The 26,256-nt window shown below is 46.6% G+C and overlaps 1 protein-coding gene across 3 annotated transcripts; it reads left to right on the top strand.

The window, feature by feature from the left end:
• LOC307208923 (neural proliferation differentiation and control protein 1-like) lies at positions 1-16,448 on the top strand. 3 transcript variants are annotated; one of them, XM_079963965.1, is made up of 9 exons: positions 4-261; positions 1,369-1,521; positions 1,976-2,089; positions 4,206-4,421; positions 6,478-6,544; positions 9,124-9,208; positions 10,010-10,092; positions 12,574-12,664; positions 14,205-16,444. In XM_079963965.1, the coding sequence occupies exons 1-9, from the start codon at positions 189-191 to the stop codon at positions 14,268-14,270; spliced, it is 948 nt and encodes a 315-aa protein (XP_079820091.1). In that variant the 5' UTR covers positions 4-188; the 3' UTR covers positions 14,271-16,444. The 3 variants fall into 3 exon arrangements, with proteins under 3 accessions (XP_079820092.1, XP_079820091.1, XP_079820090.1); XM_079963964.1 differs by having other exon boundaries at positions 5-261; positions 12,571-12,664; positions 14,205-16,442; XM_079963966.1 differs by lacking the exon at positions 12,574-12,664 and having other exon boundaries at positions 1-261; positions 14,205-16,448.
• Positions 16,449-26,256: the final 9,808 nt, after the last annotated feature.

The raw sequence follows: 26,256 nt of genomic DNA, 5'->3' as shown, positions 1-26,256 counted from the left end.
TTACACCCTCCCATCCTTAGTTCATTCATAAAGATCCGCAGTCCCTCTCCCGGCCAGCGCCAGGTCTTCTCACGGATCCGACTATATGCCAGCAGCTGCAAAGGGGGGACAGCCCCCTGCGATTACTGGTTTGGGGGTGGGGGGATAGCTTAGCTCACCCCACCCACCCTGATTCATCTTGAAAGGAGATGCAGGGCAAAGCGATACGATGGCTGGGGTTCTTCGCCGCCCTGATAGCTACGGGGACCAACTGGGAAGCAGGTGAGGGGGGCACCTGGCTGGGGGGTTTGGGGGGGGGGAAAGGATGCAGAATGGTGGGGGTAGCGGGGGGGCCGGGGGGGAATGGGAGCAGAAATGGATGTGAGTGACAGGTGAAAACAGGAGAAGAAAGGGGCAGATGAGGGAAAGGAGGAGGGGAACAAAAAAGGGGGGATAAATATCCAGCCCATTAGAGCGGAGGAAAAGATGGGGCGGGGGGGGAGCAGGAGAACAATAAAGGAGATAAAGGGGACCGGAGGTTGAATGGGCAAGCATAATACGCGAGGTCCCCTAGAGCGCAGACCCGGCTCTGGTGCTAGGGAACCCGGGAGTCTCGGCACCAGCCTTTTCTGTACACTTTGCTCTACGAACTTATTAGTGCTGCCTGTTTATCATCCATCCCATTGGACCTGAAGCCCCTTTCAGCTAAATGCTGGGTGAGGTGAGCGTGGCAGCACTCTGTACATGCTCTTGCCCTGATTGTTATATACGCGTTCCAAAAATGAATCCTGGCATCAAAGCCCAGGCTCAGATTAATTCCTGACTACTTTTCACCCAGAATTCTGTTCTCTGGTCTAAAGCCCTAGACCCCTTTTTGCATAACTTTGGACATCTTGCTTTTCACCTTCACGACCCTGGAGACTGAAATGTTGTTAAAGGACAAAGACGTCCTGGTTGCCCAATTTCCCCAAACTGCTAGCCCTCCCTGCTTCGTTTACCCACCCCTTTGGAGAAAAAAAAAGTTGATTCTTCCCTTGCTTTGTTTCCTTCAGAGATTAACAGCTCTGTGACAGGTAACCATTCAACAGGTGCAGTGCCTCCCCATATAGAGATACTGAGATGGTAAATGCTCTCTACCTGTTTGATCCCTGCTTTTGTGAGGCCCGCAGGAGCCCTGGGTGAAGGAAAAGAAGGTGGCAGTCCTGTTTTCTATGCTTACACTTTTGCACATTGAAATGAAAAAATAACAACAGAGGATCTTTGTTCAATATGAAATGCTGAAGACAGGGATGTGATAAAACTTCTACACAAGAACAATGCTGGCTGGTGCATCTGGGTGCCCCTGTTGCAACTTTTTTCAGAAAGCCATAACATTTATTTATTTTCCAGACCCCCTCTGCCCAGCCAAGTACAAAGTCAACTGTCTGCTCCGTCAACGTCTGGGCTGCGGGCCGGAAGGAGCACCTACCTGTGGCCCTTGCTTCCCCAATTATGAGGAGGACTCTAGCGGAAACTGTGTGCAGAAGAAGGTCCCTAAGCAGGGTGAGGTCGGTGGGGAGGGGGGAGGGGCCTGGGGAAGAGCCCAAGGGCTTTAGAGGGACAGCTGAATGGCTGAGGAGACTGGGAGCAGAGAGGGGATCTGTAAAAAAGGTAAAGGTAAAGGACCCCTGGATGGTTAAATCCAGTCAAAGGGGACTATGGGGTGTGGCGCTCATCTTGCTTTCAGGCTGAGGGAGCCGGCGTTTGTCCACAGGCAGCTTTTCCGGGTCATGTGGCCACCATGACTAAACCACTTCTGGTGCAACACCGTGACACAAACCAGAGCACACAGAAATGCCATTTACCTTCCCGCCACAGCGGTACCTATTTATCTACTTGCACTGGTGTGCTTTCGAACTGCTAGGTTGTCAGGAGCTGGGACGGAGCAACGGGAGCTCACCCCGTCATGCAGATTGTGACCTGATTTTCTCTCTTAACACCTTCTCTCTTTTTTCAGAAAGCAAAACAAAAGGCCAGAAGAAGCCCAAAGACCTGCTCGCTCTCATCCTTTCCCTTCTGGCCAAGCATGAGAAAGGGCTGAAGCCATCAGACATGGAGACCACTTGGCCTGGTAGGCGAAGCCAACAGACGCACCTCTTTTCCCAGCATACATAGGGAGCTGCCTTATACCAAGTTAGATGATTGGTCCATCAAGCTCACTCCCAGCATTCCAGACCCATTGGCTGTGCTGATGGGAGTTGGAGTCCATGAACATCTGGGAAGGCCACTGTTTAGCTAGTGTTGTCCTGAGGGCTAGAAACTATGACTGTCCTATGAGCTATTTAAACTTAAGGGACTGGGGAGAATACAACACAAAAACAGCCCAGGTGGTCATCCCACTGTTAAGTACTACGTGTTTTCCCATCATTCCCTTTTTGATAGCTCCCTGGACCACATCTTCTTACCTTTGATGAATGGGTTCTCCTGAAGATTCAGATTGGTTGTTCTGAAGGGTTTCCCTGAAGAACAGCCTCATTCGAAACATACTGGGCCTAGTAACTGGTTTCTTGCTGATTTATTCAAAGCATGTTGACCATGCTCTTCAGCATAAGTGTCTCAGGGAGCCTTTTCAGCTGTTCCACTAGGGGGTGATATAATGCAGGGAGTAAGGGAAAAGATTTTCCAACTAATTTAAGGTGCCTCACTATTTGCCCGTTGCAAGTACGTAGTAGAAGTCTAGGTTTTTGCAGCTGAAGAGCTTCTGTCGTCCTACTGTAACCTATCCACATAATAATAATAATAATAATAATAATAATAATAATAATAATAATTTATTATTTATACCCTGCCCAACTGGCTGAGTTTCCCCAGCCACTTTGAGCGGCTCCCAATCAAGTGTTAAAAACAATACAGCATTAAATATTAAAAACTTCCCTTCAGATGTCTTTTGAAGATAGGATAGCTGCTTATTTCCTTCACATCTGTTGGGAGGGCGTTCCACAGGGCGGGCGCCACTACCGAGAAGGCCCTGTGTCTGGTTCACTGTAACCTCACTTCTCACAATGAGGGAACCACCAGAAGGCCCTCGGAGCTGGATCTCAGTGTCCGGGCTGAACGATGGGGGTGGAGATGCTCCTTCAGGTATACTGGACCAATGCCGTTTAGGGATTTAAAGGTCAGCACTAGCACTTTGAATTGTGCTCGGAAACGTACTGGGAGCCAATGCAGATCTCTCAGGACTGGTATTATGTGGTCTCAGCAGCCACTCCCTGTCACCAGTCTAGCTGCCGCATTCTGGATTAATTGCAGTTTCCGGGTCACCTTCAAAGGTAGCCCCTTAAAACAGCAACATCAGACTTTGAGTGGTTTGGAAAGGGACAGCGCACTGAAAAATCTGGGATGAGCAAATAATTAACGGGAAGGTGCAGGTAAATAAACAGGAATTCTGGATGACTGCTCACAATATTGTATAACCTCTCTTGCAAACTAATCAGAATGAAACAAATTAAAAAAATTCCTTCCAGTAGCACCTTAAAGACCAACTAAGTTAGTTCTTGGTATGAGCTTTCGTGTGCATGCACACTTCTTCAGATACGAAAGCTCATACCAAGAACTAACTTAGTTGGTCTTTAAGGTGCTACTGGAAGGAATTTTTTTATTTTGTTTTGACTATGGCAGACCAACACGGCTACCTATCTGTAACTGGAACTATGGATCGCACCACATTGAGCCGCATGAAATAATCAGAATGAATACTTGATAAAGACCAGACATAGTGCGCAGGAACTTCCTCCTGTCCTCATTTGTGCATCACCACACCCTCCTCAAATCTGCTCCTGGAGGGGAGGTCAGGAGAACCCCCAGAACAGAATATGGGTGGAGGAGAGGAGAGATTGTTCTGTTGATGAGCAGAAATGCTTGGCACAATCTAATGAGCACCAGGTTGAATGCAACCCATAGGCTCAACTCCCCTGTTAGGTCCAATCTGATGCAAACAAACTCTCCTAGCTCAGTCGGTACAGCATGAGACTCTTAATCTCAAGGTTGTGGGTTCGAGTCCCGCATTGGGCAAAAGATTCCTGCATTGCAGGGGTTTGGACTAGAATGAACCTTGTGGTCCCTTCCAGCTTTAGGATTCTATGAATGCAACTCATTGCCTAACCTCTGCATAAGCTTTGTGCAAGCAAATCAGGACGAGAGCTCCATAAATAAGAAGACTTTATTTATATTGACACCTTGCTTTTCAGGCAGCATGGAGGGGTTTGAACCACCCAGCTCCCCCACTTCCTTCCCCACCTCTTTCCCCCCAAACGCCTCCTACTCCGTGAGCGGCAGCCCAGCTTCTTCCGAGTCGTATGAAGACACCCCAGTCTCAGCCACCACGCCCCCCACAAGAGTGAAAGTGGATTTCAAGCAAAGGTCCCGACCTCCGGCTACAAGTCTGAACAAAGCGGTGTCGCTTAGTGAGTAGGAGCGATTCTGCCCAGATTGGGGGGGGGGGCAAGGGAGACACAGGGACCGGGCTGCTTGAAGAGGGGAATTTGGGGTGTGGCGAATGGATGGCTTTAATAGAGGGTTAGACAATATCATTGGGGTGCATGGGGTGTTAGAGGAGGGGTTGTACTTCTGTTGGGGAGGGTACATCATGCTTCTTCTAGGGTGGTTTGTCCACCTTTGGTCCCCACCCTGCACTCAGCTCTCACCTGCAGCTCCTAGAAGCTGCCAGCACGCGACAGCAGCCACACCTGGGAACGGCTTTGAGTGGCTGGCTAAACCAGTACAGTGGTACCTCGGGTTAAGAACTTAATTTGTTCTGGAGGTCCATTCTTAACCTGAAACTTAACCTGAGGTACCACTTTAGCTAATGGGGCCTCCCGCTGCCGCCGCACAATTTCTGTTCTCATTCTGAGGTAAAGTTCTTAACCCGAGGTACTATTTCTGGGTTAGCAGAGTCTGTAACCTGAAGTGTCTGTAACCCGAGGTACCACTGTATCTGAAGAAGTGTGCATGCACACAAAAGCGTATACCCAGAACATACTTAGTTGGTTTCTAAGGTGCTACTGGACATTTTTTTTATTTATTTCGACTGCATCAGACCGACATGGCTACCTACCTGAATCTGCCTAACCAGGTGAGGGGAGCTAATGGGTCTCAAACCCTCAGTGAGTTAGGGTCCTCCCCTGCATGCCAAGACTGGCTTCAGTGAACTGAGCAGATGAGACCAATTGTGGGTCAACCAGTCAAGAAGGCGGTTTCTGCACATGCTATAGAGAAGAAGAAGAAGAGGAGTTTAATAATAATAATAATGATAATTTATTATTTATACCCCGCCCAACTGGCTGAGTTTCCCCAGCCACTCTGGGTGGCATCCAATCAAGTGTTAAAAACAATACAGCATCAAGTATTAAAAACTTCCCTAAACAGGGCTGCCTTCAGATGTCTTTTAAAGAGAAGATAGATGCTTATTTCCTTCACATCTGAAGGGAGGGCGTTCCACAGGGCAGGCGACACTACCGAGAAGTCCCTCTGTCTGGTTCCCTGTAACCTCACTTCTCACAATGAGGGAACCGCCAGAAGGCCCTCAGCGCTGGACCTCAGTGTCCGGGCTGAACGATGGGGGTGGAGATGCTCCTTCTGGTATACAGGACCCAGACCGTTTGGATTTGATATCCCGCTTTATCACTACCTGAAGGAGTCTCAAAGCAGCTAACATTCTCCTTTCCCTTCCTCCTCTACAACAAACACTCTGTGAGGTGAGTGGGGCTGAGAGACTTCAGAGAAGTGTGACTAGCCCAAGGTCACCCAGCAGCTGCATGTGGAGGAGCGGAGAAGTGAGCCCGATTCACCAGATTACGAGTCCACCTCTCTTAACCACTACACCACACTAGGGGGGCAGAGGGGGCTCGTCCACCTGGGAAAAGAGCATGGGCATAGCAGCTGCCCCCCTAGATCAACCAAAGCAATAGAAATACTTAACTAACTTACCAATCATGTCATTTCTGCCCCACCCCCAACAAAAATCCTGGCTACGTCCATTATAGTCCACCTCCACTTTTGGGAGGTTGGATGCTTCTGAATACTAGTACAGTGGTCCCTTGGTTCTCAAACTTAATCCATTCCAGGAGTCCATTCGACTCCCGAAACCGTTCGAAAACCAAGGCGCAGCGTCCGATTGGCTGCAAGAGCTTCCTGCACTCAAGCGGAAGCTGCGTTGGACGTTCGGCTTCCGAAAAACGTCTGCAAACCGGAACACTTACTGCCGGGTTTGTGGCGTTCGGGGGCCGATTTGCTCAACAACTAAGCCGTTTGAGAACCAAGGTACCGCTGTAGCTGGAAATCACAGGAATGGAGAGTTCTGTTGTGCTTAGGTCTCCTGTTTGCTGCTGGCCACTGGGAGAACAAGGCTCTGGATCATATCACTGGTCTGATCCTGCAGGCTCCTCTTCTGTCCTTATGTGTTTGTTTCTAGAGGTGTTCCTTTATATCTGACACTCAAAGGGTTAACTGTGGTCCTTACAGCTCTCGTGGTGATGTGCACAGTGACAGGGGTTTCCGGACTGGTAGTTGCTGCTATGTGCTGGTACAGGTAGGAAATGTCCTTCCCCCATATTTGCTATGATGATGATGATGATGATGATAATGATGTTAGCACAATGATGTCATTGGTACTTTACCAAGTTCCGCAAGCCAAAAGACCAGTCGTTGCTCCCAATGAGATTAAAATCTAAATTCATTCAGGGACAAAGTCAGCATGCGAAAGAGAGAAGCAAAAACAAGAGAAAGGAGTGAGGCCTGCAACAAAATGTTGCAGCACAGAGAGCCTTTTGTTCAGGATGCCAGCTGCTCCCTCGCCCCTGGTTTCACATTCTTTCCCCCAGCAGCCAGTCTGTGTACACACTGCAGGTGGAATTCAACATAGTGCAAGGAATGAGGTTGGCTTGCACAATGGGACGTTCCCTCCTCTACCCCCCCCCCCCGCCCCATACCTCCTAAACCTGTTCTGGGATCTCCTCCAGCCCTCCAGAGCAAAACTGGGGGGCGCGGTAGGTGGGGGAGTCCTGTTACACAAGCCAAACTGGTTCCACGCTCACAGCAACTTAATAGAATCCTGCCCCACACATTTGAAGCACGTGGTTTCCCCCCCAAAGAATTTTGGGAACCACAGTTTGTCAACGGCGCGGGGAATTTTTAGCCCTGCCAGAGGTGAACTGAAATTCCCAGGATTCTCTCTGGGGAGAAGCAATGCACTTTAAATGTGTAGTTTGCATGCAGCTCAACATCCAGTATTCTGTGAATACGGAACATGTTCAGTATACATTGGAGTTGTCAGGTTCCCATCATCACAATTACATCCCCCCGCCCCTCTTCAAATGTACTTTGAACTCTTCCAAATCTTGGGACTCCCCCAACTTTGCTGATACATTGCTATTGTGCATGAGTGGTGCAATTTTTTGCGGGGACATAATGCAAGTCCTTGATTTCTTATCACGTATCAAGAACGCCCAAGTATGATTCTGTAGAAAATCTATAATTTTTTGCCTTCAGACCATAATTCCATTTGCCTATTAATGTGAATGGGAGATAATGTCTAACTGAGATCTCTGCAGGCTGTGTGTGTTTTTTTCAATTTGAGTTAGTATACACAACTTTATATGCAGTTTGTACGTAATTAATTGCATTTGCTTTTAAATGTTGAGCATTCATGTGAGGGATTGCCTTTGTTTTTTATAGCTCCTTTGAACATAGTTGTCAACTTTTCCCTTTTCTTGTGAGGAATCCTATTCGGAATAAGAGAATTTCCCTTAAAAAATGGGAAACGCTGACAGCTATGCCTTGAATAATAATTGACCCAAACAAGCTAGACTGTTTTGAAAACCAAATTCTCCAGTTTTTTTTTTTTTTTTTGCACCATATTGAGATACAGTTGCTTTGGGGTTGATTTTTTGCTAGATAGCCATCGGCACTCACAACACTGAGCGTTTGAAATAAAGGGAATGAGATTAGATAGGTGAAAACACAGTTACGTAGGGTTGGCTTCTATAAGCGATGATGAAACAGTTCTGAGACAAAAGGTTTTGTGAAAGAGATGAAGCAACAGAGAAAATGCGTGCAGCAACAAAAGGCCAGAAGAGAGAGGAAGGAAGGTAGCCTTACCTTCTGATGCAACATCCCCAGAGATTGCTTCTTCAAATGTTTTTATTTATTATATTTTTAACTGTCCTACCTGTCAGGGTTGCATACATTGTCTCCCCCACCCTACCCCCAGATTATCCTAGTAAGGACCTTTTGAGGTAGATTAGAGCCTTCATGTGGTTGGCCATTGCAGGGGGTTCAGCTAGAGGACCTCTGGGGTTTCTTCCAACGCTACAATTCTATGATTCTACGACTGAGTGGGGTTTTGAATTTATGTCTTTCTAGCCAAAGAGCGAGGTGGCACTGTGGGTTAAACCACAGAGCCTAGGACTTGCCGATCAGAAGGTCGGCGGTTCAAATCCCCGCGACGGGGTGAGCTCCTGTTGCTCGGTCCCAGCTCCTGCCAACCTAGCAGTTCAAAAGCACGTCAAAGTGCAAGTAGATAAATAGGTACCGCTCTGGCAGGAAGGTAAACGGCGTTTCCATGCGCTGCTCTGGTTGGCCAGAAGCGGCTTAGTCATGCTGGCCCCATGACCCGGAAGCTGTACACTGGCTCCCTCGGCCAATAAAGCGAGATGAGCGCCGCAACCCCAGAGTCGGCCACGACTGGACCTAATGGTCAGGGGTCCCTTTACCTTTACCTAGCCAAAGAGCAGTGATCTAGCCATCACTCCACCTTGGGGGAGGGGGGTCACACACGATATCTAGAAGTCTTTTTTCTTTTTTGCAAAAGATATTGGCCATTTCTTTCACTCTGCACATGCTCCAGGGCACTCTTTCTTAAAATCGTACTCTTGATCGCAAAAGGCCCATATACTGCAAGCAAAATATCTCCCTCCCACCCTGCTCCACACAGAAGGAAATGGGGCCTGCCCAGGTTTAAAAAGCAGGAATATGAAAACGACGCAGGGAGGCTGTTCTCACGAGAGCTTTTGTGGTGATGCTGTAAACATGCGCCAAAACTCAAATTGTGGACTGTGGGGTTGTTTGCTTGCCATGCTTAAAAGAAATCATCATACGATTCATTTCCAGGCTACAGAAGGAAGTACACTTGACTCAGAAGATGGCATACGCAGGCAGCCGGGGGAACCAATACCGATATCATCAGCCCAGCGCAGTATGTGACTTTGCCATTGGTTGAATGCTCACTTGGGGCGGGAGGTGCTGGGAGTCCCTGCCCCCCTGACAGCCCTCAGATCATCACTTTAGAACCCAAGGGGGACATCCAGTGGCGAGAATCAGGGGCAGGTGAAAGTCTGCAATTCTTTAAACCCAGTTAAACTTTGGAACTCTCTGCCACAAGATGCAGCGGCCACCAACTAACTCACCACCCTGAGAGCTATATATTACCTCTCGTATCTGGAGCATTATATGCCGGTGAGCTTCCCAGCATCAGTTCAGCTACTGTGGGAAATAATAATAATAATAATAATAATAATAATAATAATAATTTATTTATTTATATCCCACTCATCTGGCTGGGTTTCCTCAGGCACTCTGGGCAGCTTCCAACTGAATATTAAAAACAATACAGCATCAGACATTAAAAACTTCCCTAAACAGGGTCGCCTTCTGTTGTCTTTTAAAAGTAAAATAGTTGTTTATTGCCTTGACATCTGGTGGGAGGGCGTTCCACAGGGCAGGCACCACTACCGAGAAGGCCCTCTGCCTGGTTCCCTGTAACTTTGCTTCTCGCAGGGAGGGAACCACCAGAAGGCCCTCAGCGCTGGACCTCAATGTCCGGGCTGGATGATGGGGGTGGAGACGCTCCTTCAGGTATACAAGACCGAGGCTGTTTAGGGCTTTAAAGGTCAGCACCAACACTTTGAATTGTGCTCGGAAATGGGAAGCTGTGCTAAATAAGCCTTTGTTTTGGTCCAGGCCGGGCTATTCTTACATTCTCTCTGATCCCCTCTAGTACATGGACTCCCGACTAGCTCAGTCGTGCCAAGTTCATCACTATCAACATCAGAAGAAGCTTCTTACCACAACCAGTGAGGAGTAAGTGTGCGCTTTTCCACATCTCTCCATGGGAATGGGAAGGTGGGGGCCAAGCAATCACTAAGAGCAGAAAGGGGCTGCTTAAAGGCTCTCTGGTGAAACTTTCAGTCCCTTGAAAGCAGCTGGAAGAGCCCCCCCGCCCCCCGGCCTGGGGCCACTGTAGATGTTTTGATGGGTGGGGTGGGTGAAAGTTGCCATTCGAAACATCTGGTTGGATAAATTTCACACTGAATGTCTTTTCAGTGTCCAGGCATGGTCCTGATTATTCTCCCCCGTCTTTTTAATCACTTTTTAAAGTGATTTAACTGTGTTAACTTTGTTGGGTTTCCCCCACTTTAATCTCTGTTTCCTTCGATTTGTTCCCAATCTTTTATTATTATTATTATTATTATTATTATTATTTAATTTATTCATTTGGTTATTCAAATTATAATTTTACGGAAATATATCAAACATAAATCATAAAAACAAGATTCCAAGGAATCTCCCATCCTCCTCTCCGTGGGTCCTGTTATTTATCATTTCCTTCTGCATCTTTTATGATAGTCCAAATCTTTTACTTCTCCATTGGATCTGGAATTCACCCTTAAACTACAAGCGATATTCCAATCCTGCTAATGATTTTAACTGTTTACAATGGTCTTTAAAATAAGTTACAAATTTTACCTAATTTGTTCCCAGGCTTAACTGATGTCATTTTTCCTTTTTATAACACTGGATATTGTATATTTTATGTTGCAAGCTGCTCAGAGAACTTCTTTGTAGCCTGCGGGGTAGCTCAGTCAGTAGAGCACAAGACTCTTAATCTCAAGGTTGTGGGTTTGAGCCCCATGTTAGGTGAAATTTTTCCTCATTGCAGGGGGTTGAACCAGTTGATCTTACAGTCCCTTCCAACTCTACCATTCTATGAGCTCATCAACACAAAGAAGTCCAGAACTCATAACCCACCTTCTTTCAGCAGCCAGAAAGACCATAACCAGACACTGGAGAGACCTGTCAGGAGTAAGCATGGACCAATGGTACCAAATAGTATGGGAAACAGCCCTAATAGAAAAATTAACTAATAAACTGAAACTGACACAGGGACAAACAGAAGAAGACACCTTCACCCCGGTATGGCTCCCCTTTATCACATACACAGTCCAACAGGACAATGACAAAAATCCACCAACCGCCTACAAATCAATATGGCTAACCTGATCCAAAACACCCACCCACCTCACTCACACACGAAAACAAAGATCACCACAGCCAATCACAAACAAACAATCACACCCTAGGCCAGCCCCAACCTCTCTCACCACCAAAGGAACACAAGTGAACGACAAGCACGCTGACACCAAACCCCACATACATTAAGCATAATAGAAACACCGCTACCCAACCCCACCCCCATCCATCTCCCCTCCCTCCACCCCCTTTCTTTTTTTTTCTTTTTTTTTCTCCCCCTAATGCCTCAACAAATGAAACGGATTTGTAAAAATGTTAAATGGAGAAAAAAACAACAACGAGGCATTACACTCACACTGTAAAACAAGAAAACCCTAAATAAAATATTAGAAAAAATAAAAAATAAAAAAAAAACACAAAGAAGTCCTTCTTTTTTCTGATCCTGATCCTATACTAGACTATGCTATGCCAAAATGTTTAAATGTTTCTTTGATTGTCCTTGAATCTTCCCACCCCATCCTTTCCTGCCACACCGCAGGAGTAAATCCAGGAACCGGGGGTGGGGAGGATATATTTTTGGAAAGTGGCTGGAACCTCTAGCAGTGGTATCCAAACTTTTTTCCTTCTTTTTTTATATATATATTTGTTAGATTTTTAATATATCATTTTCAACAGTCATTCAACATAGGTCACATCTTATACAATTTTTTGGACTTCAACCACATCTGAAAATTCTCCAGTTTTTTTCACTTAATTTACATTTCTTAATTTCACTATTGCTTTTAATTATCTATTAACTCTCTCATCATAGCCTGCCTTACAATATTTCATATATTCCTCCTTACAAAACTTCTTGCAGCCCTACAAGCGTAATCTGTTGATTACAGTTGCTTTTCAAATAGTGCGCATATTTATTCCAGTCTTCTGAGAATCTCTGGTCCCGCAGGTTTTGAATCCTTCCTGTCATCTTATCTAGTTCTGCATAGTCGGTGTCCAAACGTTTTTCAAAGAGGGCCAGATTTGATGAAGTGAAGGGCCGCAAGGGCCAACCTAAGTTGTTGACCTTTTTTCAGGATTGAAGTGGTTGAGCTTTTTTAGGGTTGAAATTGTTGAGCTTCTTTTAGGATTGAAGTTGCTGAGGTATTTTTTTTAGGATTTTAGCCCAGGAAAAAATAAACTGCCACAGGGGCCAGATTAAACCGACTGGCAGGCTGGATTAGGCCCCTGAAATTGATTTTTGGACATGCCTACCTAGGGGTTTCCATTTCCTGAGCTCCCTCATCTCACACTGTTGCCTCCTTCCTTCAGCAGAGAAGCCCCCAAACCAGTAGAGCAGCTCTCCACGGAGTCAGAGACTGAGAACGGAGATTACACCGTGTACGAGTGTCCGGGACTGGCGCCGGTATGTATGGCAAGGGCTCAGGTTCAGTTTCTTGGCATCTTCAGGTAAGGCCAGTGTTGGCAGTCCTGGCCTAGACGACCCGATTATCTGTCTCCATATAAGCAACCTTCATTGTGATTTGGAATGCTTCTGTGGGTGGTGTGTGAAGAGCCAACCCAGGAAATTTTGCTGCCAGGGGCAGAAACCCTGACGCCACCCCTGGATGAAACTTTGCAGAGCTCTATAGCATAGGCTGAGAAGCGGGTGGCGCTGTGGGTTAAACCACAAAGCCTAGGTCAGCGGTTCGAATCCCTGCGATGGGGTGAGCTCCCGTTGCTCGGTCCCAGCTCCTGCCAACCTAGCAGTTCAACAGCACATCAAAGTGCAAGTAGATAAATAGGTACCGCTCCGGCGGGAAGGTAAACGGCGTTTCCGTGCGCTGCTCTGGTTCGCCAGAAGCGGCCTAGTCATGCTGGCCACATGACCCGGAAGCTGTACGCCAGCTCCCTCGGCCAGTAAAGCGAGATGAGCACCGCAACCCCAGAGTCGTCCGCGACTGGACCTAACAGTCAGGGGTCCCATTACCTTTACCATAGGCTAAATAAGGTTGAGCAGCAAACTCCCAACGTTACTTTCTGAAACCAATTCTGTACAGTGGTACCTTGGTTTAAGAACAGTCCGGTTTAAGAACGATTTGGTATACAAACTCCGCAAAACTGGAAATAGTGTCTTGGTTTGAGTATTTGACCTTGGTCTAAGAACGGAATCCAAACGGTGGAAGGGCATCGGCGGCGGGAGGCCTCATTAGGTAAAGTGCGCCTCTGTTTAAGAACGGTTTTGGTATAAGAACGGATTTCCGGAACGGATTAAGTTCGTAAACCGAGGTACTACTGTAGATGGGAGTGGGACCACTGCGCCCCCTGGTCATGGTTGGGCCTTTCAAAAGCCTCTGAGAGGAGATTGAAGATAAAGCAATCATGCTTGCACTGCCTATCTCTCTTGTGCAAGAGGTCACGCACGGGGCAGTGAGAGCTGTCCTGATGCCACCCCTTGACCTGAACCTGAATTGAAATGTCTAGAGATAATCTATCTTCCAATTGTGCCTGGAGCCAGACGCCCGCAATCTTCTTGAACACCTCACCTGCAAAAAACAAAACAAAACAAAAATATTCTGAATTCAGAGTGGGTTTCTTAAGAAGTGGCCACACAGCTGCCTCTTTCAAGTAGGCCAGGACTTCACCCTCTTGAGATGTGGCATTTCTTATCTCCGGGAACTACTCAGCCAATCGCTTTTGGCTAGCTGCAATTAGCCAAGGTGGGCAAGGGTCAGGAAGGGTCACGTTGTCAGCCAAACGGACCATGTCCGCACCGACTGAAACCGATGCCGTAAACTCAGACTAGACTTCATATTACGTACTTGCACAGGAATTATACCAGGAGAGGCACGGAGGTCAGAGGGGATATGATTCTGCTGCACATGTGGGTTGGCCGCTGGGAATTTGGTTTCTTTCCTTTTCCAAGAATGCTTTGATTAACAACAACTCCTCTTCTCTTTCTGCAGAGTGGAGAGATGGAGATCCACAACCCTCTCTTTGATACCTCCACACTAAACCGATGCCCTCCCTAAGTGCATATCCCCCCCCCCCCTCTTTCTCTCTCTCCTTTCTCTTCTCATCCACATCTCCAACTCCTGGATTAATAGAGGGATGATGCAGCTTCAGAGTCATAAAAAGATAAAAAACAACCCACTCCCATTAGAGGCCGATTGTCCACCTTTCCTCTTTAAAGAAAGGCAGCTATGGTATGACTCAGCCATCAGTCACACACACACACACCCCATCCCACCTTCATCTTCTGGGAATGTTCAAAAGGGGGGGGGGACCGGCGTTAGGATCTATATTTTTAGAAAATATAGATCATCAAATCCACATCTAGAGTCTCTGGTATTTCTGTCTTTGCTAGAAAACCCTTTTTTCAAGCTCTCCTGATTCTATCTACCTGGAAGCATTTAGCCTACAAAGCTGTGCAAGCCAGGGGCGAAACGAGGCTTTATTTCAAAGACCCAGTTTGGCGCACCCACACATTTGCGTGCACACAGAAACTGAGAGCCTGAAAAGTTCCCCTCTGGAGGCTTCACCCTGGGCAAAAAAACCTGGCTAGCCCTCCTGTAGCTATGGCTCTGTGTAACGCATATCCTCATTTGAGTTGAGGCCATGGGCTTCACTTCATTTCTTTATAGAGCATACCAATTGCTTTCTTCCCTTTACCCAACCCCAAGTGATGTACAGTGTTAACAGGTCGCACTCAGCGGAACCTGAAGCAACAGCATCAGAATCGTTATCGCTGCCCAACGTAACGGTGGCAAACATTACAGGAAAAGTAAGAGAAAAAGAGCATTGGCAGGAAGAGAAGACACCCGGTGGGTCTTCATGGAGAGACTGTTCCCTACTTACGGTGCCACTGCTGAAAAGGCCCTGCTCCATATCCTTAGATCTCATCTATGCGTGGACTATAGAATCCTGGGTTCAAGCTCCTTTCCCCAGATGTGCATGCGTGTCACCATGTTTATATGACTACCTAATTCCGTGTCTATCAACGATGTGGAATCTGCACATGTAAGAAGCTTGCACGACCTTCTCTGCCCAACTTGGAATTGCCTCTTGCTAATGCCTTTCCCGCCTTCTGGTCTTGTGGCTGCCTATGCTCCAGAAGCCGAACATGGGTTGGGATCCGTGCACTGTATGTAATAGCGCTGTACCTGTGTCGCAGTCAAATGTGTTGTTCTATTTACTTCCTCTGCAGCAAGTGACCTGGTTCACTTGCTCGAGTCGCTTGTAGCCGCAACGGTGCTCGTTCGCAACTGCTCTCTGCTTGTGAGTTATGTGGGTTGGTGGAGAACGGACAGGCAGGGTATTGTGTTGACAAATAACCACAACACACAGCATCTTTGTACAGCGCTTTTCCCAGTGTGCTGAAAAGACTTCAGCTTTATGCATCCTGTTGGTAGCCTTAACTACAACCCTCCTGTGGAGTCCAGCGTTACTATCTCCATTTTACAGATCTGGGCTCTCAAAGGTAGAGAGAGAGAGAGAGAGGTGAGCTTGCCTAAGACACTCAATGATTTCATGGCAGCACTGAGATCTGAGCAAAAGGCTTCCAGCTCACCTGTGCTCTATATGGTTGCCATACGTCCGGAAATTTGTGGACATATCCGGAATACTGCAGTTAGCAGCAGTGACCAGGTGGAAATCAGCAAATGTCTGGGAAAATCTGGACGTATGGCAACCCATGTCTGCAGTGTCGTTTTTGCCAATTTTCCATTAAAATAGCTCAAATATCCTCAACAACTTTGGCCAAAAAAAGCTCAGCAACTTCTCTGTCTGGATTTTCAGCAGCAACCCTATCCTAGACCAGCCTACCTGGTGATTTCCAGCTGTTTTGGACTACAACTCCCATCTGTGCTGGCTGGGTCTGGCGGAAGTTGTCGTCCAAACATCTGGAGGGCACCAGGTTGGAAAAGGCTAGTCTAGAGCCACGCAGGTATGTGGCTTTGCACAGTGGCTTCTAACCAGCTGGAAGCCCCCAAATGCATGAGGACCTCGTGGAATTCAACCAGAAAATTCTGCCGGATATTCAGTCTTACTGCATGACAATAACTGAGTCCTGCAAAATACAGTGGTACCTCTAGTTACAAACTTAATTCATTCTGGAGCGCCGTTCTTAACCTGAAACTGTTCTTAACTAGAAGCGGACTTTCGCTAATGGGGCCTCTTGCTGCCGCTGCGCTACCTGCACACAATTTCCGTTCTCATCCTGGGGCAAAGTTCTCAACTCGAGGTAACTCTTCCAGGTTAGCGGAGTTTGTAACCTGAAGCGTTTGTAACCTGAGGCGTTTGTAACCTGAGGCATTTGTAACTCGAGGTACCAATGTACCTTGGGTTACATACGCTTCACGTTACAGACTCCACTAACCCAGAAATAGTGCTTCAGGTTAAGAACTTTGCTTCAGGATAAGAACAGAAATCGTGCTCCGGCGGCACGGCGGCAGCAGGAGGCCCCATTAGCTAAAGTGGTGCTTCAGGTTAAGAACAGTTTCAGGTTAAGAACGGACCTCTGGAACAAATTAAGTACTTAACCTGAGGTACCACTGTACAACATACCGGTGGTTCTCAATCAGTCTCCAGGGGAATCCCAGCTTTGGAAACTAGACAGTAATGTCAGGCAAGCTTCAACAGGGGATGGGTACATTTTAAACACATTGGCTGAATCATCTGTGAAGTCACATCACCTTTTTCTGACTTCCAAAGCATCCCTTCTCCTGATTCTTGCCTGGCAATAGCTAAGGATTACTAACAAACAGAATGGAAAGTGAGAGCTGAGTTAGGCCTTGGTTGAGCCCAAACTATGGCCTACCATTCAGGAGCAAGCATACTGGTGCACCGGTGGGGGGGGGGGACGGACGGATCACAGCTGCTTTGCTCCTGAGCTACCAGGAGATAAACTATGGTTTAGTGTTGCATTTGAATCCAGGTTCATGATCCAACCGTGTCCCTATTTTCCAGGGACAGTCCTGGATTTACAGAAGCAGTCCTGGTTTCTGATTCGGTCCTGGAATGTCCCGTTTTTCCTTAGGGTGTCCCTATTTTCACCGGAGAAATGTCAGAGGGTATGGAGTTGTGCGATCCAGGAGCCAAGGAGATAGATGTTATTGAGTGCTTAATGTTTTGTTGTTATTTTTATATATGTTGGAAGCTGCCTGAGTGGCTGGGGCAAACCAGTCAGATGGGCGGAGTTTAAATAATAAAATTATTATTATTATGGAATGGGATGTCCCTATTTTCATCAGAGAAATGTTGGGAGGGTCTGGTCCTCCCCCCCCCCCACTGTAGGTCAAAGAATAAACCTTGGTTATATCTTGTGGATCGTTTGGGGTGAGAAAACTGAAAAGCCTGGTTTTCAGTGGAGCCTCGGTTTTCAGACTTAATCCATTCCGGAAGACTGTTCGGCTTCCGAAAAGTTTGAAAACCGAGGATCAGTGGCCTGGCTGCAAAGTCAATGGGGGGAAATGAAAAACGCGGCTCCGAAAATCGTTCGAAAACCGAAGCAGTTAGTTCCGGGTTTTCAGCATTCGGGAGCCAAAACGTTCCAAAATGGAGGTGTTCGTGAACTGAGGTTTGACTGTAACACTAAGCCAAACTATGGTTAACTCTCGATAGTATGGCAGCAGCAGGGGTGGGGGAGGAACGAAGCAGCCATGGTCTTCCCCTCCTAGTTTACCAACAAGTTTGCTCCTTCACGGTAAACCATAATTTGGCTTCCCATGATCTGTCAATCAGGCCTTAAGCAACCCTAAGACACCACGTCGAAATGACTAATCTGTAGTACGGAAGCCTCTCCAAATTCTCAAACACCCACAGAATGTCTGTTTGTTTGGCTCTTCAGCCAAATAAAAAATAAAAAAGGTTCCAGAGGAGTTTATATGTCTCACAATAAAACAATACCCATCTCTATAAAGGAGAAAGCTCAGCCTCAGGGTACAAACTTCTCATGTGCTCACCTGCTCTTATTTTCTGGTACCTCATGAAGTGGACTCCCTGGTCCACAAAGGCTTTTACCGTAATAAATTTGTTAGTCTTCAGTGTGCCACAGGACTCTTTGTTATTTCTGGTACAAACACTAGCTCTTCCCCACCACCCTGGCTAGTAGGGGCTAAAATGTTGTTACGGTCGACATTGTTCAGATTTGAGTTGTTCCCCCTCAGTAATATGAGGGTAAACATCTCGGCACCGTGCCATGAGCAGACTGCTATTCCGCGTACCGCATCTGCTGAAATAACAAATGATGATGATGATGGACTTGGTTTGCCCATAATGTTACACTAAAACAAAACTTAGCACAAAAAGGTGGATTTCTAGAGCAGAGATAGGAGTGCAGTCGCCACAACTGTCTCCCTGAGAACCTGCATATTTGTTTGTTTGTGTGAAACCATGGTTTGGCTGGAAATGGGCAGAAACGTTATCAATTGGAAGCATGTGATTGCAAAATGCAGAATAGAAGACTTCAGAAATTTGCAATAGGAAACAGGCTTGGATAACAGCCCTTGAGATGGAAGTCTTGTATAAGCAGGTCTCTCTTTTCAGATGTGAAATGTTGATGGTATACTTTCTTCAGTAGGAACAACACAACCACACACACACACACTTCCCCCTACCTCTGAGCACACACCTGTGGTGTTTCCTGCATCTGAGATGCATCAGCTGAGTTTGGTGAATTTGAGTGTGCATCAAAACACTCTGTCTCTTCAAGGCAACGTTCCCAACTGCACCTGCCGGCAAATCAGATTGGGTAACCTCGGGTTTGCCCTTGACATTTCTCACATCCTCCTGTAGGGAGCAGAAGGGCGACAGGCAAAAACAAGAAGAGCCCCCTTTTATGGGTCGCCTGCCACAGTTCCTCCCATCCACGGCCTTCCATGCATCCGGCAGATTTCTGGTTGTTCTTGCAGCTAATAAAGCCTTGAAACAGTTGCCAGGGGGGAAAGAGGGTGGGGGGAATTGGATCTGTAAGCCATCTTCCCACCATTGCTCCAGCCACTTCCTTCCCTTTGCATGGCTCCTTCCCAGTCTGTTACGTAAAGTTAAAGGGACCCCTGACCGTTAGGTCCAGTCGTGGCTGACTCTGGGGTTGCGGCACTCATCTCGCTTTATTGGCCGAGGGAGCTGGCATACAGCTTCCGGGTCATGTGGCCAGCATGACTAAGCCACTTCTGGTGAACCAGAGCAGCGCACGGAAATGCCGTTTACCTTCCCGCTGGAGCAGTACTTATTTATATACTTGCACTTTGACGTGCTTTTGAACTGCTAGGTTGGCAGGAGCAGGGACTGAGCTACAGGAGCTCACCCCGTCACGGGGATTCGAACCGCTGACCTTCTGATTGGCAAGCCCTAGGCTCTGTGTTTTAACCCACAGCGCCACTCATGTCCTTCCCTTTCCATGGCTCCTTCCCAGTCTTTACAGTGGTGCAAAACTTGACTCGGTTCATTTGATTGACCACAAACTTTGAATAAATGCGGGGTTGGTGTGTTTTCCCTATTTTGCAAATTTCTCAGATGTGGGAGAGGAAAAGTTATTTGTACCACCAAAGTCTTGCCTTTTAAGGAATGGACTAAAAGGAAACCCAGCTTGGTCTCTCCTTGTTACTGGTATCCTGAGGAAGGTGTTTTAGACTGAGCTGGGCCACAGATCCACCACCTCACCATTCTCACTACACTGATTGTCAGCGGCTTCCTGGGGTTTGGGGCAAGACCTACTTGGGTGTAAGGGATGCAGGTGGCACTGTTGTCTAAACCACTGAGCCTCTTGGGCTTGCCGATCAGAAGGTTGGTGGTTTGAATCCCCGCAACGGGGTGAGCTCCTGTCGCTCTGTCCCAGCTCCTGCCAGCCTAGTAGTTTGAAAGTACGCCAATGCAAGTAGATAAATAGGAACCACTGCAGCCGGAAGGTAAACAGCATTTCTGTGCACTCTGGTTTCCGTTGTGGTGTCCTGTTGCGCCAGAAGCAGTTTAGTCCTGCTGGCCACATGACCTGGAAAGCTATCTGCGGACAAACACTGGCTCCCTCAGACTGAAAGTGAGATGAGCACCACAACTCCATAGTTGCCTTTGACTGGACTAAACCATTCAGGGGTCCTTTACCTTGGGTGTGCCTCAGGTGGGAGTCTTTTGCATGGAAAACATGCACTCAACTATTGAGCTGTGGCCTTTAAATGCCTTGTTAAAAGTGTTAGGGCTCCACTGTCAAACTGCTCAGAAATCATTTCTGCTGTTTAGTTTGAATCTCCTTTCTTGTACTGTAACTCCAAGCTCCTGGTTCGAGTCCTCCTCTCCAGAGCAAGAAAAAACAAACTTGCTTCATCTTCATATTTGAAAGTGGCTATCGTATCTCCTCTCTGTCTCCTCTTTTCCAGGCTAAACATACCCAGCTCCCTCAACCATTCCTCATAAGGCTTGGTTTCCAGGCCCTTGAACACACTGGACACCCTCCTCTGCACACATGGCTTGACCTCCCCACAAACAGGGTAGAATGAATGCTCAAGAAACTGCGAACATCATATAAACCTCCCCACAAACTTTGTGCAAGCAAAGGTTAACAAACAGTTTGTCTGTAAACAATTTAAGAATCCCAGACCTGCCTCTGGACAGGGAGCACATATCCAGCAAAAAGAGGACTATAATATGAAGGTTAAAGATTCCTGGCACAGTGAACAACAACTTCTTCTCCTTCTTCTTTCTCCTCCTCCTCGCATTAGGAGTGAACCTCTATTTGTAGGGTTCCTCCAGGATATATCTCAATCCTATCTCTGTTATGGGACGCAGGTGGCGCTGTGGGTTAAAGCCTCAGCGCCTAGGACTTGCCGATCGAAAGGTCGGCGGCTCGAATCCCTGCGGCGGGGTGCGCTCCCGTTGCTCGGTCCCAGCGCCTGCCAACCTAGCAGTTCGAAAGCACCTCCGGGTGCAAGTAGATAAATAGGGACCGCTTACCAGCGGGAAGGTAAACGGCGTTTCCGTGTGCGGCTCTGGCTCGCCAGAGCAGCGATGTCACGCTGGCCACGTGACCCAGAAGTGTCTCCGGACAGCGCTGGCCCCTGGCCTCTTAAGTGAGATGGGCGCACAACCCCAGAGTCTGTCAAGACTGGCCCGTACGGGCAGGGGTACCTTTACCTTTTACTTATCTCTGTTATATTACCAGCATTTGGATGGATCCTGAATCACAGTCAACACTGACCAGGAAGCAGAGTGTCTCCAAGAGCCACTTGTTGGGGAATTATTTATTGATTTATTTCTATTTGCTACATTTACACACCCCACCTTTTGTGCAAGGAGCTTAAGCTTACATGTTTCTCTCCCTCTCCGTTTTATCCTTACAGCATGCCTGCGAGGTAGGATAGGGTGCACACCAGCATGGCTGACAGCTAAGACCATACAACAGCATCGAGACATTATTGCGTTGCGGATTCGGTGACCTCAATAACAATGGCATCTTTATTTCAAGCGTTCAAAGCGCTTCCTATGCATTCACCAGCTGTCATCCATACAACAACCTTGTAAAGCAGGATTTGTCTTATATAAAAAAATCTGTATTGGAACAATACCAAGCAAACTGTTGCAAAGGAGTATGCAGTCTACACAGACACGTTAAAAGAGAAAGATAAAGGATCCCTGACAGTTACCAGTAAGTCCAGTTGCGGATGACTCTGGGGTTGTGGCGCTCATCTCACTTTACTGGCCGAGCCAGCGTTTGTCCACAGACAGTTTTCCTGGGTCATGTGGCCAACATGATTAAGCCGCTTCTGGCGAACCAGAGCAGCGCATGGAAATGCCGTTTACCTTCCCGCTGGAGTGGTACCTATTTATCTACTTGCATTTTGATGTGCTTTCAAACTGCTAGGTGGGCAGGAGCTGGGACCGAGCAACGGGAGCTCACCCCGTCGTTGGGATTCAAACCGCCGACCTTCTGATCGGCAAACCTAGGCTCAGTGGTTTAGACCACAGTACCACCCACGTTACATTAGCTTAAATACTGTACAGTATACTATTTTGTGACACTTTGGTGGAGCTAATGAAGATATTCCTCCAATACAGATTTCTGGATTTATTTTTTATTTTCCTTCTGTTTAGTCCCTTTAATCTGTCCAAGTCACAAAAATGCATTTTTACGTTGAGGGGAAATAACACCCCAAAATGAAAAACCCTACAGAAATGTATAAGGAAGTTAATTTTGTACATGGGGTAAAATGTTATAAATTCAGGACAATGCACTGACACAGGTCAACTCCCAAATTTCTTGTTGCTTTTTAAAAGTTCATAAACAGGCCGGTGTCTGTTTCTTCATTGAAAGGGATTTTTCCAAGGGTTCAAACCCCTGCTCAGCCATAACGTCCACTGGCTGATCTTGGGCCAAGCCACTATCTCTCTGTCAGACCTCAAAGTGTTGTTGTGAGGATAGAGTCAGGAAGGGATTCTAACGTCCAGTGGTTTGTTAGCCCCAAAATGGAAAAACAAGCGAGGTCCCAGCTAAAGAAGAATGGTCACTTAATCTGATGGAATATGTGCAGCTTGCAGGTTCAACATACAGACTAAGAGGAGAAGAACATATGTTTAAAGAAGATAGGTAAATGTTTATGGAATAAATGGGGGGGCGATTGTGTACACTTGAAAACGCTGGCAGCAATAAGATAAATCCAAGAGAGTAAATAAGTTTTGATGGATGTAATAATGGAATACTGGCTTACTTTATGTAAAATATGCAGGGATTTATGGCATACAAAATGAACCATGGAAAGAGAAGAAGCGAAGTCATTGATATGTTATGGATGTTTAAATGTGTATTCAAAACTGTAAAACAGAAAATTTTTATCCCACCTTTTCCTGCAAGGAGCTGAAGGTGGCATGCATGATGCATGTCTCTCTCTCTCATATAGGAAAAGGTGGGATAAAAATGCAATCATAAAATAGTAGGAAGAATATTATTATGTGTATCTGAAGAAGTGTGCATGCACACGAAAGCTCATACCAATAACAAACTTCGTTGGTCTCTAAGGTGCTACTGGAAATATTTTTGTTTGTTTGTTTTGACTACGGCAGACCAACAAGGCTACCTACCTGTAACTATTATTATTATTATTATTATCCCCCATCTGAAGATGGGATGAGACTTTGTGGCAGAAGTGAGATTTGAATTCGGATCCTGACATAAAAAAGAGAGAGTGAATAAACCACTGAATAGACAGCAAGGTACACTAGGCTGTGGTTAGCAGGTGGGTGGGTGAGTGATCAGATTTTTTTGGGGGGGGGTCAGCTGACCTTGATTTCCACCAGGCCGAGGTTGTTTACAACAGGAGCAGGGTAAATTTGGGGAGGGGGCACTGTCAAAGAGTAGGGAGGTGTGAATGCCCCATTGTTGGAGGAGAGCTGATGGGTCCTTTTAGAGGTGGGCAGTGGGGAGGGGCGTGCAACCCCCCCAATAGGCCAGAGAGAGGATAAGGAGTCCAGGAAACCAACCCAACAGGAGAGCTATCAAGGCTTTGGCAAGAGCCATTGATAAGGTGACAACTCACTCTGCAAGATAATGGGGACCGAAGGCCCTTTGATACATTGTCCTGGTCCCAGAACATTGACACCTCCAGGGCCAAGGGGAGGGAGATGCTGAGAGAGGAGGGAGAGAACTTGACTCCTGCGGTTTTATCTCTTGCCCATCAGTTGGGTTTTGTTCCTTTTATAGGCCTTGATGAGCACTAAATGTCAATCCAGGGTAGTACTGGAAGTCTGGGGAGGGAGACCGAAGGATTCCCGAGCCCTCTAGGAAGGATCTAGCCATTTCCAGGGGTACTGGTGGAAGGAAGGGAATAAGGACTTTTGGAATTCGCGGCTCCCATCATCTCCAGCCAGCAGGTTCAATGGTGAGCGATGATGAAGTCCCATTAGCTCCAACGGCTTCTGGTGGGTCACCGCTTGCCAACCCTCATAGCCCTGAAGTAAGAAATCTGATATATCTGTATTCCGAGCGGATTCTTAGCCAACTGAACAAAAAATAAAATTTTAAACTGAATATTATTATTATTATTATTATTATTATTATTATTATTATTTTCATAACTTATTACCCATAGGTCTCCAAGCAGCTAGCAACACATTTTTAAAAACGAACACATTATACCATTAAAAGAATTCATTCTAAAAACAATCTGTTAAGAAAAACACCCATAGCAGCCACAGGAGAGCTGAAGATTTTTACAACACAACCCCAGGCATGTCTACTCGGAAGTAAGTCCCTCTGGGTTCAGCAGGGCTTACTCCCATGTAAGCGCAGCTGCAATCATTGTTTTGGGAAACATTCTCCTGAAGAGGATCAACTCCATGCTTGCTTACTTGAAACCATTGAATTAAATGGGATTGCTTTCTGAGTAGACCTGCTTTAGGTAGCATTGCTCCGAGCATCTTAAATATAGCCAAAGCAGGGTTGTTGTTGTTTTTGTAAACTGCTTTGTAGAAATATTTAAAATAAAATAAAATATATAATAACGCAGGCAGATGAGCGGTGCTGTGAATCTTGCTCCACCCACCCACAATGATTCTTTCTTCTCTTGAAACATTGAACAGGGTCTTTGCCAATATTATACATTCTCTTCTTCTTTGGCAATCACTCGTAGCCAAGTAATATTGTCTTCCATGAGCACGATCTCAACAATGTGTCCATAAGTCACTGTGGAGGCCAATTCCACACGTCCTTCCACAGTGGGGACACAAGTTTCTGGGTGGGAGTTGTACATGGCGAGGGTTTGCCAAGCGTGCCTCCCTCCTAGCACATTTCTCCCTTGCGTCCTGAGTTCGAGTGTCTTCAAAGCCCATGACACCTTTGGTAAAGTCTGTTCTCCAAATGGAGCGCTCACAGGCCAGTGTTTCCCAGTTGTCGGTGTTTATACTACATTTTTTAAGATTTGCTTTGAGACAGTCTCTAAACTTCTTTTGTTGACCACCAGCACTGCGCTTTCCATTTTTAAGTTCGGAATAGAATACAGTGGTACCTCGGGTTAAGTACTTAATTCGTTCTGGAGGTCCATTCTTAACCTGAAACTGTTCTTAACCTGAAGCATCACTTTAGCTAATGGGGCCTCCTGCTGCCGTCGTGCCACAGGAGCACGATTTCTGTTCTCATCCTGAAGCAAAGTTCTTAACCTGAAGCACTATTTCTGGATTAGCGGAGTCTGTAACCTGAAGCATATGTAACCTGAAGCGTATGTAACCTGAGGTACCACTGTAGTTGCTTTGGAAGACGATAGTCAGGCATCTGCACAACATGACCAGTCCAACAAAGTTGATGTTGAAGAATCATTGCTTTGACACAGGTGATCTTTGCTTCTTCCAGTACACTGGTATTAGTTTGCCTGTCTTCCTAAGTGATGTGTAAAAATTTTCGGAGATGCCGTTGATGGAATCTTTCAAGGAGTGTGGGAAGGGACTTTTTTTCCAACCAGGGGGCCATATTAACTTCTGGGCCATCTTTTGGAGGCCACATGCCAGAAGACTGCAAGACCAGAAGCAGAAGCGGGCAGAGTAACGACTGTGAATTTCAGATTTTTGCAGTGCATTGGTTTCTATACATTCACTCATACCATTCTATCCACTATTCAGATTTCAAAGAAGCATTATCATGGGGAAAGTCCCATGAGGGCAATGCATTTCAGAAGAGTACAAAGCAGGGCTGGTGAGGAATGTGGTTCAAGAAGGGTGTGGCTTAGTTCTGACAGAAGAGTCCGAGGGCTGATACAAAGACCAAAAGGACTACACCTGGACTACACCTGGGCGAGATGGTTGCTCATCCCTGATCTACAAGATAATGGAGATCGACAATGCATTGTGTAATAGTTCATGCCAGGAAGCCAGGAAAGAGAGGGAGATTCTTGGTTTCTGCCAGAATCAGGGGCGAGTTAATGCATCCAAAATCCAGTGATAAGCAGGTAGCGAGTTCATTGCACCAGGACAAAATGCCACCGATTTAGACCAACCAGCTTGTGGCTGCTGGTGCAAAAAGTTGCCTTGTCATGCAATTAAAAC

The sequence above is a fragment of the Podarcis cretensis genome (genome assembly GCF_951804945.1).
Source record: "Podarcis cretensis genome assembly, chromosome: 2".
Taxonomy (NCBI): domain Eukaryota; kingdom Metazoa; phylum Chordata; class Lepidosauria; order Squamata; family Lacertidae; genus Podarcis; species Podarcis cretensis.
Note: the sequence above shows the minus strand (reverse complement) of the source record. Positions and strands in the feature narration are given on the sequence as shown.

Coding starts and splice junctions, on each gene's coding strand:
- LOC307208923 (XM_079963964.1), top strand. CDS start 189: ATGCAGGGCAAAGCGATACGATGGCTGGGGTTCTTCGCCGCCCTGATA. Junction 2,090..4,205: donor CATGGAGACCACTTGGCCTG/GTAGGCGAAGCC, acceptor CTTGCTTTTCAG/GCAGCATGGAGGGGTTTGAA. Junction 9,209..10,009: donor GATATCATCAGCCCAGCGCA/GTATGTGACTTT, acceptor GATCCCCTCTAG/TACATGGACTCCCGACTAGC.